A 14,838-nucleotide genomic window follows, 5' to 3' on the forward strand; every position below is an offset into this window, starting at 1 on the left:
CCCCCGCCCCCGCGCCTGACGCTCGCTATTGGCCCACCGGTGCGAGGGGGCGTGGCAGCGCTGAGCGACGGGCGAAAGGGCCAATAGGAAGAGAGCGGGTCGAGTGCGGGCACTTCCTGGAGACGGGCCCGGGGCGGGCAGGGCCCTGGCAACGGCCGCGGGTGGGCCGGGGGCCGCGGGGGGCCGCGGGGCCGGGGCCGGGCTCCGGGCGCCCGGGGCGGGATCCGTGGCCGTTCCGCGGCCCCACGCGTGCTCAGGGCCGGGGAGCCGGGCTCACCGCGGGGGGCGAAGCGGCACGGGGCGAGGGGAGCCCCGCTGCGGGGGTTCTCCCTTCGATCCCGGCGGTTCTGGCGGCGGAGGCCGAGCTCTTTTTCTTTTCCCCCCCCGTCCCTGCGCCTGTCCCGGAGGCCGAGATGTGGCGTCGCTAAGGACGGGCGGGGTGAGAGGTGCTGCAGGGAGACCGAGGATCCGGGGCTACGCCGGGAGCCCCGCCCGGGTTAGACAGCGCGGAGATTTGGGGGGAAAAAAAACCCTCTCTGAGGAAACCTGTGGGAGCCTCCGTTTGTGTGCCGCAGGATGAACGTCGGCGTGGCGCACAGCGAGGTGAACCCCAACACGCGGGTGATGAACAGCCGGGGGATCTGGCTGGCGTACGGGATCTCGGTGGGAGTCCTCCACGTCGTCCTCCTCAGCATCCCCTTCTTCAGCATCCCCGTGGTCTGGACGCTCACCAACGTCATTCACAACCTGGTTAGTCCAAGCTCGACCTGTTTTTCTGCCAGGGCTGCGGAGGGTGGCAGCCGGGCCTCCCCTGGCTACCGGCCCCTGTCTCTGGTCTACGAGGAAGCCCCCGGTCCCCGCGGGGCTGGGCGCTGACAGAGCCGTAACGAGGCACAAAGCACGCTTCTGCCCCAGGAACAGTGTCCGGGGCCTGTTTTCCATCCCCGTCTCCCCTTGAAACCTGCAGGTCATGTACTTGCTGCTGCACACGGTGAAGGGGACCCCCTTCGAGACCCCGGACCAGGGCAAGGATCGTCTCCTCACGCACTGGGAGCAGATAGACTACGGGACGCAGTGCACCTCCTCGCGCAAGTTCCTCAGCATCTCCCCGGTGGTGCTGTAAGCGCCGCTGAGCGAGGCGGGGGGGGACCGGGAGGGTGTCGAGGACACGTGGTGGGAGCACCGGGCTTCCCTCGGGCCCAAAATGCCCCCCCAGCGCGGGCAGAGGGGAGGGTGGAGGTGGCCCAGGGCTCACTCAGGGTCTCCCTCTCCCCCCCAGGTACCTCCTCACCAGCTTCTACACCAAATACGACCCCGCGCACTTCATCATCAACACGGCGTCCCTGCTCAGCGTCCTCCTGCCCAAGCTGCCCCAGTTCCACGGTGTGAGGCTCTTCGGCATCAACAAGTACTGAGGCCCCCGGGGACGGAGAGGGGACACCCAGAGAGCAGGGGCGAGGCGTGAGGAGCGTGGGGCAGGGACCACTGCGGCCTTCAGGCAGGGTTTTAGCACAGTTCCTGCGCCCCAGGGAAGCTCCTGCCTGGGGCTTCGTCTCTTCAGTGAAGGGAGAAGCGGAGCGGGGCAGTACAGAGCGGTCGCGTCACACCGAGTTTTCTTCGAGCTAACCCTGAAGAAAGCACCTTGGAGGGGAAAACCGCTGAGCAGCGGGAAGAGACACCCACCTCCACCTCCCTCGGCCGCGTGTTTTCTGTGTTTCCACCCTAATAAAAAACTTGGGGCGACCGGAGCGGCGTCACCAGCCCCAGCTCGCGCCTCCCGCCCGCCCCTCCCCGCACAGACCAGCCAGACGTCTTCAAACCGTACTTTTAATTTAACAAAAGCGATAAGAAAGAGGGTACGCGACCATTTAAAACCCAGCTGCTCCGCTCTGGGAGTACAAAAAGGTTGGCGAAAAGCCATCGTGGCCGTTCTCGAGCACCCAGCTCGGGCCGGGGGGGACTCACGCAGCCCCCGAGGGCCGTTACTCCCCGGTAAGGACCCGGCCCACGGCTTGGAGCACCGGGAAACGCTCGTCGAGGCACCGGACACGCACACGGGTCTGGGCAAGAGCCGCTCGCAGTCCAGCCCGGGAGCTCGGCAGCTGCCGTCGCCAGCTCCTGCCTCCCGCCTTCCCTTTCTTGTTTTCTGTTTTTTCAAAAAATAATAAGCTGCTCTTTGTCCCCAGCACTCAGGGAAGGGGACGAGGGTCCCTCAAGCAAAGTTGAGCCGGGAAAAGCAAAACCGGCGCGGCCAGAGGCGCAGGGAGGAGGAGGTGTGAACAGAAAGGGGATGTGCACGGTAACAGATCGATCTGGACGAGCACGAGGGAACAAACCGCTCAAACCCCCCAAAATAGAGAAATTGTGCTGGCAGAGGCTCCCCAGGACGCGGCACAGCTTGGGGGGTCATGTCAGCCCCCGCAGAGGCTCACTGAGGCGCGGGGGGGCTCCCCCAGCCCAGCCCTGAGGCCAAGGGGCCCCTCCCCACGCTGCGAGGCAGCACCTGAACGTCTAAAATAACCCTGAATTGCTCCGGCGGGTCCGTCTGTCCGTCCGTCCGTCCCCGCCTGCCCGCCCAGCCCCGCCGGGTTCCAGCGCGCGTCAGCCCACGACGCTCCCCGGGTACTTTTTAAATAGAGAGATGACTATTTTTTTTTTCTTTTTTTTTAAAAAAAAAAAAGAAAAATAGATTTTTTTTTATTCGAAAGAGCCCTTTTGGTGCCCAGCGGAGCCCCGGCTGCCTGGTCCTGCTCAGCGCTGCAACGGCCGACGCACCTTCTTCCGCCTCTTGTGCTTCGCGTCACCCTTGGGGGCTGCGCCCTCGGCCCTCGGGGGGGCCCCGGGGGGGGCTGCGGCCCCCGGGGGGGCGGGAGGCGGCGGGAAGGGCCCCCCAGGCATCGGTCCTGAGCTCCCCTGAAACACGCGGGTGAAGAAATCCTGCAGGTCAGCAGCCGAGGTGGGGCCGCCCTTGGAGGCGCTTCTGCGGGTGGAAAAAAGGGGTGTTGGGGGGGGCCCGGCCGAGCCGGGAGCCCCCCCAGACGGGGATCGGGGCGTGGGTGGGGCCCCACCTCTGCCGCCCGCCCGGCGCGGCGCCGCGGGAGCCGAAGGAGATGTGATAGGGGACGCGGTGGGTGTCCGGCGAGATGCCCACGCGCTGGCAGCCGGCCCACTCTGCCGAGAGACACGCGGCCGCCGGTCACGCTGCGGGGGGGACACGCGGCCGGCGGCGCCCGGGGACCCCCCCGAGGCAGCACCCACCCGTGATGTCGTAGATCTTGCCGTCCATCATGGCGAAGTAGGTGATCTTCAGCCCCAGCAGGCTGGACTCGGCCCAGAAGTCGCCCTCCTCGGCGGGGTGCAGCCCCCCGCACTCGGCGCAGTACCGGGCGCTCAGGGGGTCTCGGTCCATCTCGAACCTCCTGCGGGGAGGGCGGGTGGGTCCATCCCCGCCACGGCGGCCCCGGCTCTGCTCCCCACTCCCCCTCCATCACTCCACATTTTTGGGGGCCCCGGGACCTACTTGTGCTTCCCCTGGCACTTGCTGCACATCATGGTGTTCATGGCCTCCCGCAGGTCGTCCTGCAGCCGCCTCAGGAACTCGCTCATGGACCTCGTCAGCTCGCTCTGCGCCATCCGCTTGCTGCGGGGAGGGGGCAAACGTCGTCCCGTGCCCCCCCAAACCAACCCTCCGTGTCCCCCCCGGCGTCCCCCACTCACAGCTCGTACTCCTTCCTCCGCTCGGGGCTGCTGACGATGTCCCAGGCCGCCCGCAGCACCTTGAAGGCCGTCTCCGCCCTGGGGTGCTCGTTCTTGTCGGGGTGCACCTGGGGGGGAGCAGAAAACCCTCAGCGCCGCGTCCCCGAGCTGGGGGGCAACGACACCCGGCGCCCCCACGCACCAGCACGGCCAGGCGGCGATAGGCCTTGCGCAGCTCCGCGTCCGACGCCGTCGCCTCCACGCCCAGCACCTGGAAGGGGTTCAGCTCCTCCTCGGGCACCTCCGCCATGGCCAGCAAGCGGGTCACCTCCTCCCCGGAGCCGGCGGCGGGAGCCCCCCCGTCGCCGCCGGGCGCCGCGTCCCCCGTCCCGCCTGTCCGACCCCCCCCGGGCGCCCAGGGGGGGACCCGCCGCCTCTGCAGCCAGTCCCAGAGGTGCCGGCACGCCCGGCTCTCCCCGAGGAGCCCCCACGTCCTGCGCAGCGCGGCCGCGTCCAGCAGCGCCAGCAGCCGGGCCGCTCGCCCGCTCCGGGCCAGGCGCTCAGCGCCGGCGGCCAGCGCGGCGGAGCCCAGGCGCCAGCAGAGCCGCAGGCCGCCGGCCGCCAGCACCACGAGGAGCAGGAGGAGGGCGCAGAGGATCCAGAGCAAGCGCAGCAGGAGCCCGGCCCCGGCCCGCAGCCACCGGGCCGCCCTCAGCGACCCGCTGCGGGCCCGCTGGCCCACCCGCCGGCCCCAGCCCCGCACGCTGGCCCGCGCCCAGCCCGGGTCGCCGAGGCGGCAGCAGGAGCAGAGCAGCCGCCCGACGGCCTCCGCGCCCAACCGGCGCGTCTGGGCCAGCGCCCGGGCCAGCAGCCCCCGGGCGCGGGCCAGCTCCTCCGCCGGTCCCGGGGACTCGGTGCCGTCGCCGCGGCTCCTCTTCCGCGCCGGCCGGTGCCGCTTGCCCGCGCCGCCCTCGCGCCGGCCGCCGTCCTCCTTCTCCTTGGGGGCCGAGCGGTGCCTCTGCCGCCGCCGCAGCCTTCGGCCTCCCTTCCCCGCGCCATCCTCGTCCTCGTCGCCCTCCTCCTGCCCGCGGGACAGCGCCGGGGCCCGGCTGGGGCAGGTGAGGCTGCAGGATCCGTCCCGCCGCTCGGCCGCGGGGCTCGGCGGGGCGACCGGCTGCCCCCGGCAGCGGCAGGGGCAGGGGGGGCCCGCGGCGCCCGGGAGGGGCGGCTCGGGGTCGCGGTCGTCGTCGTCGTCCTCCTCCAGGCCGGGGCCCGGCGGCCGCCCGCAGCTCCCGTTCCAGGCAGCGCTGCCCCCCGCGGGGCCGCCGCCGTCCCCGGGGGGGTCCCGGCTCCAGCCGGGGCCGTCGCTTCCTTCGGCCGCCGCCGCTTCCCGGTGCCGGGGCTGCTCCATCCCGGCGGCACCGCTGCCCCCCGCCGGGCCTAGGTCACGGCCATCCCGCCGGGCCCTGAGAACGGCGGCGGGGTCAGCGCAGCCCCCGGGGAACCCCGGGGCGGCCCCCGGGACCCCCGACACCCCCCCGGGGACGCTCGTTGACCGATTTCGGGGGATTTCACCCCAAAGGCGCCGCTCGGGGGGTGCTGGGGGGGGGACGGACGCGGCCCCGGCGGGGAGCCCGGGGGGGGTCGGGGACTCACCGCGCCGGTGCCGGTGCCGGCGGGGGGGGGGTCGCCGCCGCCTCCCGCCCCCCCCCGGGGTCCCTCACCCGCCGCACTTCCGCCTTCCGCCCGCCCGCCGCCGCCGCCACCTCCCACTTCCGGGGGCGGGGCCTACCGGGGTCGCGTCATCCCCTGCGCCCCGCCCCTTAAAGGGGCAGCGCCTCCGTCCCCGCGGCCCGCGCTGGCCCCGTCACGTGTCCCCGCGCACAAAGCGCCTCCGGCCCGGCCCGGGGCCGCCCACGGGTGTCCCGGACCCCGCGGGGCCCCTCCCGCCCCCCGCGCCGGGGCTCCTGCCCCGCAGACCCCCCCCGCCCCGCCCCGCGGCCCACCCGGGACCGCAGCCCCCGCCCCACGGCCCGGCCCCGCGCGGGACCCCCCGGCGGCCCCGCCCCGGCCCCGCCCCCGGCCCCGCCCCCGGCGGAGTCTCGGCTCCGTGGCCGGGCCGGGCCCCACCGCGACCCCCGGGACCGGCGGCGAGCGGGTGAGTCCCGGGCGGGGCGGGGACCGAGCGGCGCCCCCGGGCCGGAGCCCTCCCAGTTCTCCCAGTTCTCCCAGTGCGGCAGCCCCGGACAGCGCCGCCCCCCGCCCGGACCCCCAGCAGCTCCCAGTTCCCCTCCCAGTGCCCCTCCCAGTGCCCCCAGCTCACTCTCCCCATCAGCTCCCCGTTCCCCCTCCCAGAACACGCAGCCCCCCCCCCCCCGCCCCGGCAGCTCACCCCAAGCTTCCCGCCCCCCATCCCAGTCCTCCCAGTAGCCACCAGTCGTACCCCCCCTCCCGCTGCCAGTCTGGGGGGGGGCGGGGGGCGCTCACCCACTGCCCGCAGAGCCCGGGGAAGGCCGCTGGGTGCCGGGGGGGTGGGTGGGGGGGGCCGAGGGGCTCAGCAGCACACCCACCCCCCCCCAGCCCCCGGGCGATGGAGCCCGACGCCCCCCCCGCGCCCCCCTGCGCCCTGGAGCCCCGACCCCCCTACGAACCCGTCCCCGCCGCCCTCTGCGCCCTCGGGGCCCTCTTCGGCGTCGTCTGCGGCTGCTTTGGTGAGGGGGGGCACGGCGGGGGGGGCAGAGCTGGGGGGACAGAACTTGGGGGGCAGATCTGGGGAGCAGAGCTGGGGGGACAACTTGGGGGGAGAGAACTTGGGGGACGCAACTGGGGGGGACATGGCTGGGGGGGCAGAATTGGGGGGGACAGGGCTGGGGGGCAAAGCTGGAGGGAGCAGAGCTGGGTGGGACCGAACTGGGGGGACAGGGCCGGGGGTCAGAGCTGGGGGGACAGAACTTGGGGGGCAGAGCTGGGGGGAGAGAACTTGGGGGACACAACTGGGGGGGACAGGGCTGGGGGTCAGAGCTGGGGCTCGCCCGGGGGGCACGGCAGCCTCACGGTGAGCGGTTTTGCGTGGGGGGGGTGTCACGGCCGCGGGGGACACCGTGGGGCACGGGGGGGGGCAGCCCCCGGTGACGCCCCCGTGCCGGCGCCAGGGTACCGCTGCTTCAAGGCCATCATGTTCCTCTCGGGGCTGCTCTTCGGCTCCACCGTCATCTTCCTCCTGTGCTACAAGGAGCGGGTGCTGGAGACGCAGCTGAGCCTGGAGGCCAGCGCCGGCATCGCCCTGGGCATCGGGCTGCTCTGCGGGCTGGTCACCATGCTGCTGCGCAGCGTCGGGCTCTTCACCACCGGGCTCCTGCTGGGGCTGCTGCTGGCCACGGCCGCGCTGGTGGCGGCCGCGCCGGTGCTGCCGCCGCCGAGCCCCTGGGTGCCGGCGGGGAGTTTGCTGGGGCTGGCGCTGCTCTGCGCCCTCCTGGCGCTGCAGTGGCCGAAGGCGCTGACCGTCCTCTCCACCGGCGTCTTCGGCGCCGCCGTCGTGGTGGTTTGCGCCGATTATTTCGTGGAGGGGCTGGCGCTGGTGCTCTACGTGTACGACCGGCTGCGGGCGGCGCCGGCGCGGCCGCTGTGCTGGCCCGGCTGGGCCGTGCTGGGCGCGTGGCCGCTGCTCGGCCTCCTCGGCGTCCTGCTCCAGTGGAAGGTGACGGCCGACGGCTTCTCCCACACCGACGGTGAGCGCGGAGGGGATGGGGTGGGACTGGGACACGCTGGGGACAGAATGGGGACAGCGATGGGAGGGGACGGGGACACAGGGCAGCAGGATGAGGACGGGGACAGGATGGGGACAGTGTTGTGGACAGGATGGAGATGGGGACAGGGATGGGGACAGGGTCAGGCATAAGATGGGAATTGGGATGGGATGGGGACAGGGACAGGGCTGGGGACGGGACACGACAGGGATGGGGACAAGGACAGGGACGGGATGGCAGCGGGTCAGAGCTGGGGACGATGCCGCCGGGGACAGGCCGGGAAGGGCCGCGGGGACAGGGAGGGTGGCGCCGGTGAGGCGGGGGACGCCGAAGGCTCAGCCCCCGCTCCCCGCAGTCATCCTCAGCCGGCGGCAGAAGCGGCTGCAGCTGCTGCGCATCCGGCAGCAGGAGGCCAAGCGCCGGCAGAGCGCGGCCCCCCCCGAGGGCACCTACCGCCGCAAACCCCCCCCTGTCAAGCGCTACGCGGGCGACATGCTGGCCCCGGTGAGTCCCCGCCTCGGGGGGGCCGCGGCGGCGGCCGCGGGGCCGCGCTGACCCCCGTGTCCCCCCAGAGCTACGTCCGGAGCCTGCGGGACCGGCAGCAGGAGAGCGGGACGGCGCCGCCCCCCCCCGCCGCCCCCCCGCCCCGCCGCCGCCCCTGAGCCCCCCCCTCCGCCCCACCGATGTGCCTTGGGGGCGCCCGGGCCCCCCCACTCCCACTGTGCCTGCCCCTTTAAATAGGCAAATGAGGTGCCATATGCCCCGCCCCCCCGGGAGGGTGTGGCTGGGGGGGTGGAGCTTCAGGGCACATGGATGATGCTGGGGAGCCCCAGTGGTGACGGGGGTCGCCCCAGTGCCCCCCCTGCTGCCAGCCTCACACCTACCGCAGCCCCTGACCCCCCCCAGCCCCACAGAGGAAGGAACCTGGGGGGCAGCCCCCCCCCCCCCCCCCCCCCCCCCACAGCCCCCCCGAAATAAAGCCCCACATTTATTTTTGTAGGACCTACCCAAACACTGTGCACACACCGCGGGCCCAGCCCAGCTCCCCCCCAGCTGCGGAGGAGCCCTAAAGCCTTACCCCCCCCTCCCCCCCCCCCGCCGTGGGGCCTCCCCAGCCCCCCAGCCCTGCCCCGAGCCCCCCCAAAGGCCACGGGGGGGTTCCACATTAAAGAGCATCGCGGGAGCCCCCCCTAATATTACCAGACCTTGTCACCCAGAGCAGGGGGCTGAGGGGGGGCACAGGTGGTGTGGGGGCCCCCCTGACCCCCCCCCCCAGCTCCCCACCTTGGAAGAAGCGGCTCCTGCTGGTGGGGGGGGGTGGGGAGGGTGATGCTGTGTTGCGGGGGGGGGGGGGGGGGGGGGGTGCGCAGGGTGCTGAGGTGGGCGCAGGGCCATGGGGGGGGGTCAGGGGGTGCCCACCCCCAGGACTGGGGGTCACCACGATAGCCAGGAGTGTGTGTCCCCCCCCCGGCCTCAGCCCAGCGCCCTGCCCTCCCCCAGCAGCTCTGTGGGCACCAGGAACCCCCCCGGGGGGGTGAAGGATCCCCTCAACCCCCCCCTCAGCAGCCCTGAGGCAGAGCCGCCCCCCTCGGGGACACAAAGGGGGGGGGGGGTGTTGTGCCCCCCCCTCCCCACACAGGGAAAGGCAGCAGCGAGCTCCCGGCGCCGGGTCACTACTGCAATTTTATTATTGCGTGGTTGTTAAAAATAAAAGGGAGAGAGAGGCCGCGACACAGAACACGAGGCGCTGGGGACGATCGAAGCTGAGGGGGGGGGGGGGGGTGTCCGCTGCCCCGCCCCAAATAAAATTAAAAAAAACAAACAAACAAAAAAAAAGAGAACAGAGATATCGGGGAGTCGCCGGGTTCTGACACCGATAGCTGGGAACAACCGTTCGGAGGAAAAAAAAAAAACAACGAAGAAAAAAAAAACAACAAACCCCCCCCGGCTCCCACCCAAACCCCCTCCCGGCGCCGGGTCCAGGCAGCGCCCCCCCCGAGCCCCCCCCCCCCCTCCCCTTACGAGTCCAGCTCCAGGTCCCGCAGTTCTCCTCCAGCGCTTTCCTCCGGCCCAGCTTCTCCAGCTGCTCCTTCGTCGGCTGCTTGATCTCCCCCGCGTCGAGCCGCTGCCGCAGCTCCTCCACCTGCCGCAGCTTCTTCTTCAGGTTCTTGATCTTCCTGCCCCTCTCCGAGGTCGCGGCGTCGCCCTCGGGGGGGCCCGCGGTGCCGCAGGCCGGCTGCGGCGCGGCCGCCCGACTGTCCCCCGCCGCGGCGGGCGGCGGCCCCTTGTCCCCCCCGGCCAGCGAGGTTTTCTCCAGCGCCTGGATCAGTCCGTCGGCCTCGCGCTCGCCCTTCTCCTGCTGCTGCTTCTCTTCTCTTTGCGTTTCAAGTTCCTTTTGGCCGCCTTGGAGAGGCCGCTCTCGCCGCTCTCCGCCTTGCCCGCCTGCGCGGCGGCCTCCAGGCTCAGCCCCGGGGGCAGCTCGGGTTTGCTTTTGAAAAACTTCACATATTTATTCTCGTACCTGCGCGGAAGGAGAGCGCGTGAAGGCGCCTCTCCCCCCGACGCCCCTCCTGGCGCGGGCACCCGGCGACGCTCCGAGCCTCCGCAAAACCCCCTGGAGCAGCCCCCGGCGCGGGGTTTGGGGCTGGGGGGTGACACACGCACGGGACCCCGCGGGCTCTGCCCCCGCCGCCGCACGCAGCCGCCCTGGCGGCGCCCGGCCCCGCTCAGGGTCCCCCTCGCCTCGGCGGGGACCCCCGGCCCCGCGCGCTCCCCCCGGGGGGGGGCCGGGGCGGGCGTCGATACGTACCGGCAGGACGCGGCTTATGGGGTAGGGGTGAGGGGGTCGGAATTGCTCGGGCACCTGGAAAGAGACTGAGACCTCGAGACGTCACCCGGCACGCACGGCCCGGCGCGGGGCGGGACGTCCCGGCAGACCCCAGCCCCGGAGGGGGAGCCGGGACACCCCCCCACCCTTTCCCGCTTTGCCCAAGGGACACCCCCTTCGCTCCCCCCCCCCCGGCCACCTGCCCCACTTACACCGGCACCTCCTCCTGCGGCACGTAACCCTCCTTCACCCGCCGCTGCTTCCGCCAGGTGCCGTCGGGGCGCTGCGTGGAGGCGATGTACTTCCCTGCGAGGCCAAGGCGCCGTCGGCGGGTGGCCCCGGGGAGCCCCCACGCATCCCACGGGGGGGGGGGTCCCGGGACACCCCACAGATCCCATAGGGGCCCTGGGACACCTCATGGGGGCTCCCAGATACCCCACAGACCCCACGGGGGCCCTAGAACGCACCACGGGGGGTCATAAGACACCCCACAGACCCCACGGGGGGACCGGGACGGCTCACACACCCCACGGGGGCCACAGAACGCGCCACGGGGGCCCCAGGACAAACCACGGGGGTCCTAGAACACCCCAGACCCCACGGGAGCCCTAGAATAGACCGTGGGAGCCATGGGACACCCCACAGACCCCACGGGGGGACCAGGACACACCACGGGGGTCCTAGAACACCCCACAGACCGCATGGAGGGGCCAGGACACCCCACACACCCCACAGGGGCCACAGGACACACCCCACAGGGGCCCCGAGACACACCTCGGGGGCCCTAGAACACCCCAAAGACTGCGGGGGGGCGGGACAGGGACACCCCACTGACCCCACGGCGGCTCAGGACACCCCAAAGACCCCACGAGAGCCCCGGGACACCCCAGGCACCGGTCTGGGGGAACGAGGTGGGCCCAGCCCCACACAGACCGGGGAGACGGAACCTGCCCCACAGCGACCGGCAAAGGGGGGGGCGGACAGCGCCCAGCCCCACAGGGCCGGGGCCGCGGCCCAGCCCCACGGGAGCAGGGAGCCCCCCCCAGCGGCCGGGCCGGGCCCCACAGCGATGGGGCAGGGAGAGGCCCCGCGGGGGGCGCCTGGCCCACAGGGACCGGCGTCGGGTCCCGCCCTACGGATCCGGGGGAGACTTCGGCCCCACGGGACCCGCCCGCCCCGCGGCGCCGGGCCGGGCCGCACTCACCGGTCTCGTCAGTCACATAGGGAGTCGCCATCTTGCGAGCGCGACACACTTCCGGCCTCCAGGCCCCGCCCCGGAAGTGGCGGCGCGGCCGCTGGGCGTGGCCGCGGGAAAGCGACGCGGGGGCGGGCGGCCATTTTGTTCTTAAAGGGGCCGCGCCCCGCGCAAGGGTGGGGGGGGAAACTCCCGACATGCACCGGGGGAGCCCACCCACCGGAGGTGCGAAGCTGTCATGGCGGCCTGCCGCCCCCCCCTCCCCATCCAGGGCTCGTCGCCATGGCGACCGCAGCGGGTCCCCCCCCGGCCTGGGGGCGCGTTCCCCGAGCCCGGCGGGGGGGTCACGGGCTGCGGCCCCCTCCCCCGCGGGGGGACCCTCGGTTTTGGGGGGCAGCGGGGCCGTGTCTGTGTCCCCCCCCCCGCTCACAACCGCTTTCAGGCCCCAACACGCGTCCTGGGGACACGGGGGGGGGTAAGAACTCCCCCCCCCCCCCCCCCCAATCCCGCTCAACCCACGGGTGTTTTGGGGACACCCCCCCCTTCACCCGGGGCGGGGGCGACACTCCGGACCCCCGGCGGGGTGGGGGGTGCCGGGGGGGGGGGGGGGCGGCTTCATAACGAGGCACCACCCGCCCCCCCCATGCAGCCACCACGGGGGGATTTCCACGCACAAGGTGTGGGGGGGGGGGGAGCCCCACTTCGTGTCCCCCCCCCCCAAGTCGCGGGGGCTCCGTGGGGCCCTTCTGCCCGCTCGGGGGGTCTCGCCCCCCCCCCGGCAAGACGCGCTTTGGACGGGGGGGGGGTCCCACGCCACGCCCTCCCCCCCCCCCCCAAACCTTCTGGAGGAAACGGGGAGGGGGGGGTGTGTGTAAAACGGGGGGGCACTTCTGCCGCCGTCGGGGGGGGGGTGTTGGGGTGTCCCCCCCCCACCTCCTTCCCCGTCGGCACGTGCGGCCGGTGCCGCCCCCCCCGCGCCGTGATGTCACGGGGCCGGGCCGGGCCCAGCCGTCGCGGGACCCGCCAGGTACGTACCGGGAGGGGGGGGGGGGCACCCCGAGGTGAAGGAAAATTTTGGGGGGGTGTGAAATGCGCCCCCCCCAGGGGTTGGTGTGCGGGGGGGGGGGTGTGTGTGTGTGTTGGGGTGAGATGAAGCGGGACGGTTCATCCCGGGGGGGGGGGGAACGGGAAGGGGAAGGAAGAAGCACCGGGGATGCCCGGGGGGGGACAACGGGGAGTGTGTTGGGGGGGTCCCGGTGGCTGATTTGTGTCGGGGGGGGGCACCCCCCCACACACACACACCCCCCCCCGGGATGGGTGGGTCCCGGTGTGAGTCAGCCCCGGGGGGGGGGTGCACACGCGTGGAATTCGCCGGCGGCGGGTGATGGGAAAGGGGGGGGGGGGGGGGGGGCGGAGCCCCCCCCCCCCCCCCCTTTCCCATCACCCGCCGCAGAGTCGTGGGGTGTCCCCGTGTGTCCCCCCCCCACAGCAAAATGGAGGAGAGCCCGGACTGGGCCACCATTAGCCCGCAGGAGTTTGCCCAACTGCAGAAATACCTGGACTGTGAGTCTGGCGGGGGGGACACACACACACACACAAAAAAAAAAACAAAAAAACAAAAAAAAACGAGTCCGTGTGTGCGCTCGCACACGCGTGGGAGGGCTCCGCGCGCGCGTGTGCGGGTGTGTCGGGGCGGGGGGTGCGCACGCGTGTGTAGTCATGCAGGGGGAGAGGGCACACGCTTGCGCAGGGGGTGTTGGGGGCACACGCGTGTGCGGGTAATCGGGGTGGGGGCACACGCGTGTGCAGGCTCGTCAGGGTGGGGCTTACGTGCGTGCGTAGGCGTGTTGGGCAGAGGGCACACACGTGTGGAGAGGTGTCGGGGCACATGTGTGCAGGTGGCGGGGTGGGGGAGCGCGCGTGTGCAGGCGTAGGGCGGGCGCGCACGTGCACGTGTAGATGTGTCAGGGCACACGTGTGTGCAGGTATGGGGGTGGGCGGGTACGTGTGTGTGCAGTGTGTCAGGGCGGGTGGGCACACATGTGCAGCGTGTTGGTGGGGAGCACACGCATATGCAGCGTGTCAGGGCGGGGGCACACGCGTGTGCGGTGTGTCAGGGCAGGTGGGCATGTGTGTGCAGGGTGTCAGTGGCGAGCACGTGTATGTGCAGCGTGTTGGCAGGGAGCACACGTGTGTGCAGCGTGTTAGGGCAGGGGCATGTGCATGTGTAGCATGTCAGGGTAGGAGCACACCGTGTGCAGCGTGTCAGGGCGGGGCACACACGTGTGCAGCGTGTCAGGGCGGGGGCACACGCGTGTGCAGCGTGTCAGGGCGGGGGCACACGCGTGTGCAGCGTGTCAGGGCGGGGGCACACGCATGTCCAGCGTGTCAGGGCGGGGGCACACGCGTGTCCAGCGTGTCAGGGCGGGGGCACACGCGTGTCCAGTGTGTCAGGGCGGGGGCACACGTGTGCCCAGCGTGTCAGGGCGGGGGCACACGCGTGTGCAGTGTGTCAGGGCGGGGGCACACGCGTGTGCAGCGTGTCAGGGCGGGGGCACACGCGTGTGCCCGCCCCGCAGCGGCCTGGCCGCCGTCTCCCCCCAGACACCAGCCGGAAGGTTCAGGACGTGCTGCGGGAGTTCGACGGCGACGGGGCCCTGTCGCGGCATCGCCAGGGGGAGGTGGGACCCCGCGGGGGGGGGACGGGGACGGGGGGGCTGCACCCTGTGCCCCCCCAACCCTCTGTGCCCCCCCCAACCCTCTGTGCCCCCCCAACCCTCTGTGCCCCCCCAGTGCGTCGACTTCGAGGGGTTCTCGCTCTTCCTGAGGAGTTACCTGGAGGCCGAGGACGTCCCGGAGCCGCTCTGCCGCCATCTCTTCGCCTCCTTCCAGAGCAGCCGCGAGGGTCCGGGGGGGTCCGGGGGGGGGCTCCCGGGGGGGGGGATGTCGGGGGGGGCCCCCCCGGGGGTCTCATCGCGGTTTCGTCCCCGCAGGCAGCGACCTCGTCTGCATTAACGACGTCTCCTGCTACTTCTCGCTGCTGGAGGGGGGGCGCCCCGAGGACAAGCTGGAGTGTGAGTGCGGGGGGGTCCCTGTCCCCGGGGGGGGGCTCGGGGGGGGGCTCCAGGGGTGACCTCACCCCCCCGCGTGTGTGTGACCCCCCCCCCGCAGTCACTTTCAAGCTGTACGACAAGGATGGGAACGGGCTCCTGGACAGCTCGGTGAGTGCTGGGGAGGGGGGTGCGGGGGGGTCCGGGGGGTGCGGGGGGGTGCGGGGGGGTGCGGGGGGGTGCGGGGTGTCCCCCCCCGCGCTGACGCTGCCCCCCCCAGGAGGTGGATCGGATCATCACCCAGATGATGCGGGTGGCCCAGTA

At 72.5% G+C, this 14,838-nt stretch overlaps 5 protein-coding genes across 8 annotated transcripts in view; 3 read left to right on the forward strand and 2 right to left on the reverse strand.

Annotated features, from left to right (window-relative positions):
• Nucleotides 1–78: 78 nt before the first annotated feature.
• ORMDL2 (ORMDL sphingolipid biosynthesis regulator 2) lies at nt 79–1,803 on the forward strand. 4 transcript variants are annotated; one of them, XM_074929624.1, is made up of 4 exons: nt 79–161; nt 576–750; nt 968–1,119; nt 1,280–1,803. In XM_074929624.1, exons 2-4 carry the CDS (start codon nt 577–579, stop codon nt 1,413–1,415), a joined length of 462 nt encoding a protein of 153 aa, XP_074785725.1. In that variant the 5' UTR covers nt 79–161; nt 576; the 3' UTR covers nt 1,416–1,803. The 4 variants fall into 4 exon arrangements, with proteins under 4 accessions (XP_074785725.1, XP_074785724.1, XP_074785726.1 ...); XM_074929623.1 differs by lacking the exon at nt 79–161 and adding an exon at nt 168–496; XM_074929625.1 differs by lacking the exon at nt 79–161 and adding an exon at nt 168–439.
• A 128-nt stretch (nt 1,804–1,931) lies between these two features.
• On the reverse strand, nt 1,932–5,477 carry DNAJC14 (DnaJ heat shock protein family (Hsp40) member C14). The gene is made up of 7 exons (XM_074929621.1): nt 5,353–5,477; nt 3,899–5,162; nt 3,718–3,824; nt 3,521–3,640; nt 3,259–3,419; nt 3,069–3,171; nt 1,932–2,980 (listed from the first exon to the last, which is right to left on the reverse strand). The coding sequence occupies exons 2-7, from the start codon at nt 5,105–5,107 to the stop codon at nt 2,752–2,754; spliced, it is 1,929 nt and encodes a 642-aa protein (XP_074785722.1). The 5' UTR covers nt 5,108–5,162; nt 5,353–5,477; the 3' UTR covers nt 1,932–2,751.
• A 296-nt stretch (nt 5,478–5,773) lies between these two features.
• On the forward strand, nt 5,774–8,766 carry LOC141971978 (transmembrane protein 198-like). Its single transcript, XM_074929679.1, has 5 exons — nt 5,774–5,854; nt 6,277–6,407; nt 6,849–7,424; nt 7,798–7,946; nt 8,015–8,766. Exons 2-5 carry the CDS (start codon nt 6,287–6,289, stop codon nt 8,102–8,104), a joined length of 936 nt encoding a protein of 311 aa, XP_074785780.1. The 5' UTR covers nt 5,774–5,854; nt 6,277–6,286; the 3' UTR covers nt 8,105–8,766.
• Nucleotides 8,767–8,799: 33 nt separating this feature from the next.
• Nucleotides 8,800–11,537, reverse strand: PYM1 (PYM homolog 1, exon junction complex associated factor). The gene is given in 4 exon segments (XM_074929678.1): nt 8,800–9,809; nt 9,812–9,963; nt 10,482–10,575; nt 11,474–11,537. Coding segments are annotated over 4 exon segments (957 nt in total). The 5' UTR covers nt 11,505–11,537; the 3' UTR covers nt 8,800–9,129.
• An 853-nt stretch (nt 11,538–12,390) lies between these two features.
• DGKA (diacylglycerol kinase alpha) overlaps nt 12,391–14,838 on the forward strand; it is a 2,785-nt gene continuing 337 nt past the window's right edge. Inside the window, exons 1-7 of the mRNA XM_074929425.1 lie at nt 12,391–12,491; nt 12,954–13,027; nt 14,069–14,145; nt 14,258–14,369; nt 14,458–14,538; nt 14,636–14,685; nt 14,795–14,835. Coding sequence (XP_074785526.1) covers nt 12,958–13,027; nt 14,069–14,145; nt 14,258–14,369; nt 14,458–14,538; nt 14,636–14,685; nt 14,795–14,835 — 431 coding nt within the window. The 5' untranslated portion in view covers nt 12,391–12,491; nt 12,954–12,957. The remainder of the gene's footprint in view (nt 12,492–12,953; nt 13,028–14,068; nt 14,146–14,257; nt 14,370–14,457; nt 14,539–14,635; nt 14,686–14,794; nt 14,836–14,838) is intronic.

The sequence above is a fragment of the Athene noctua genome, chromosome 30 (genome assembly GCF_965140245.1).
Source record: "Athene noctua chromosome 30, bAthNoc1.hap1.1, whole genome shotgun sequence".
Taxonomy (NCBI): domain Eukaryota; kingdom Metazoa; phylum Chordata; class Aves; order Strigiformes; family Strigidae; genus Athene; species Athene noctua.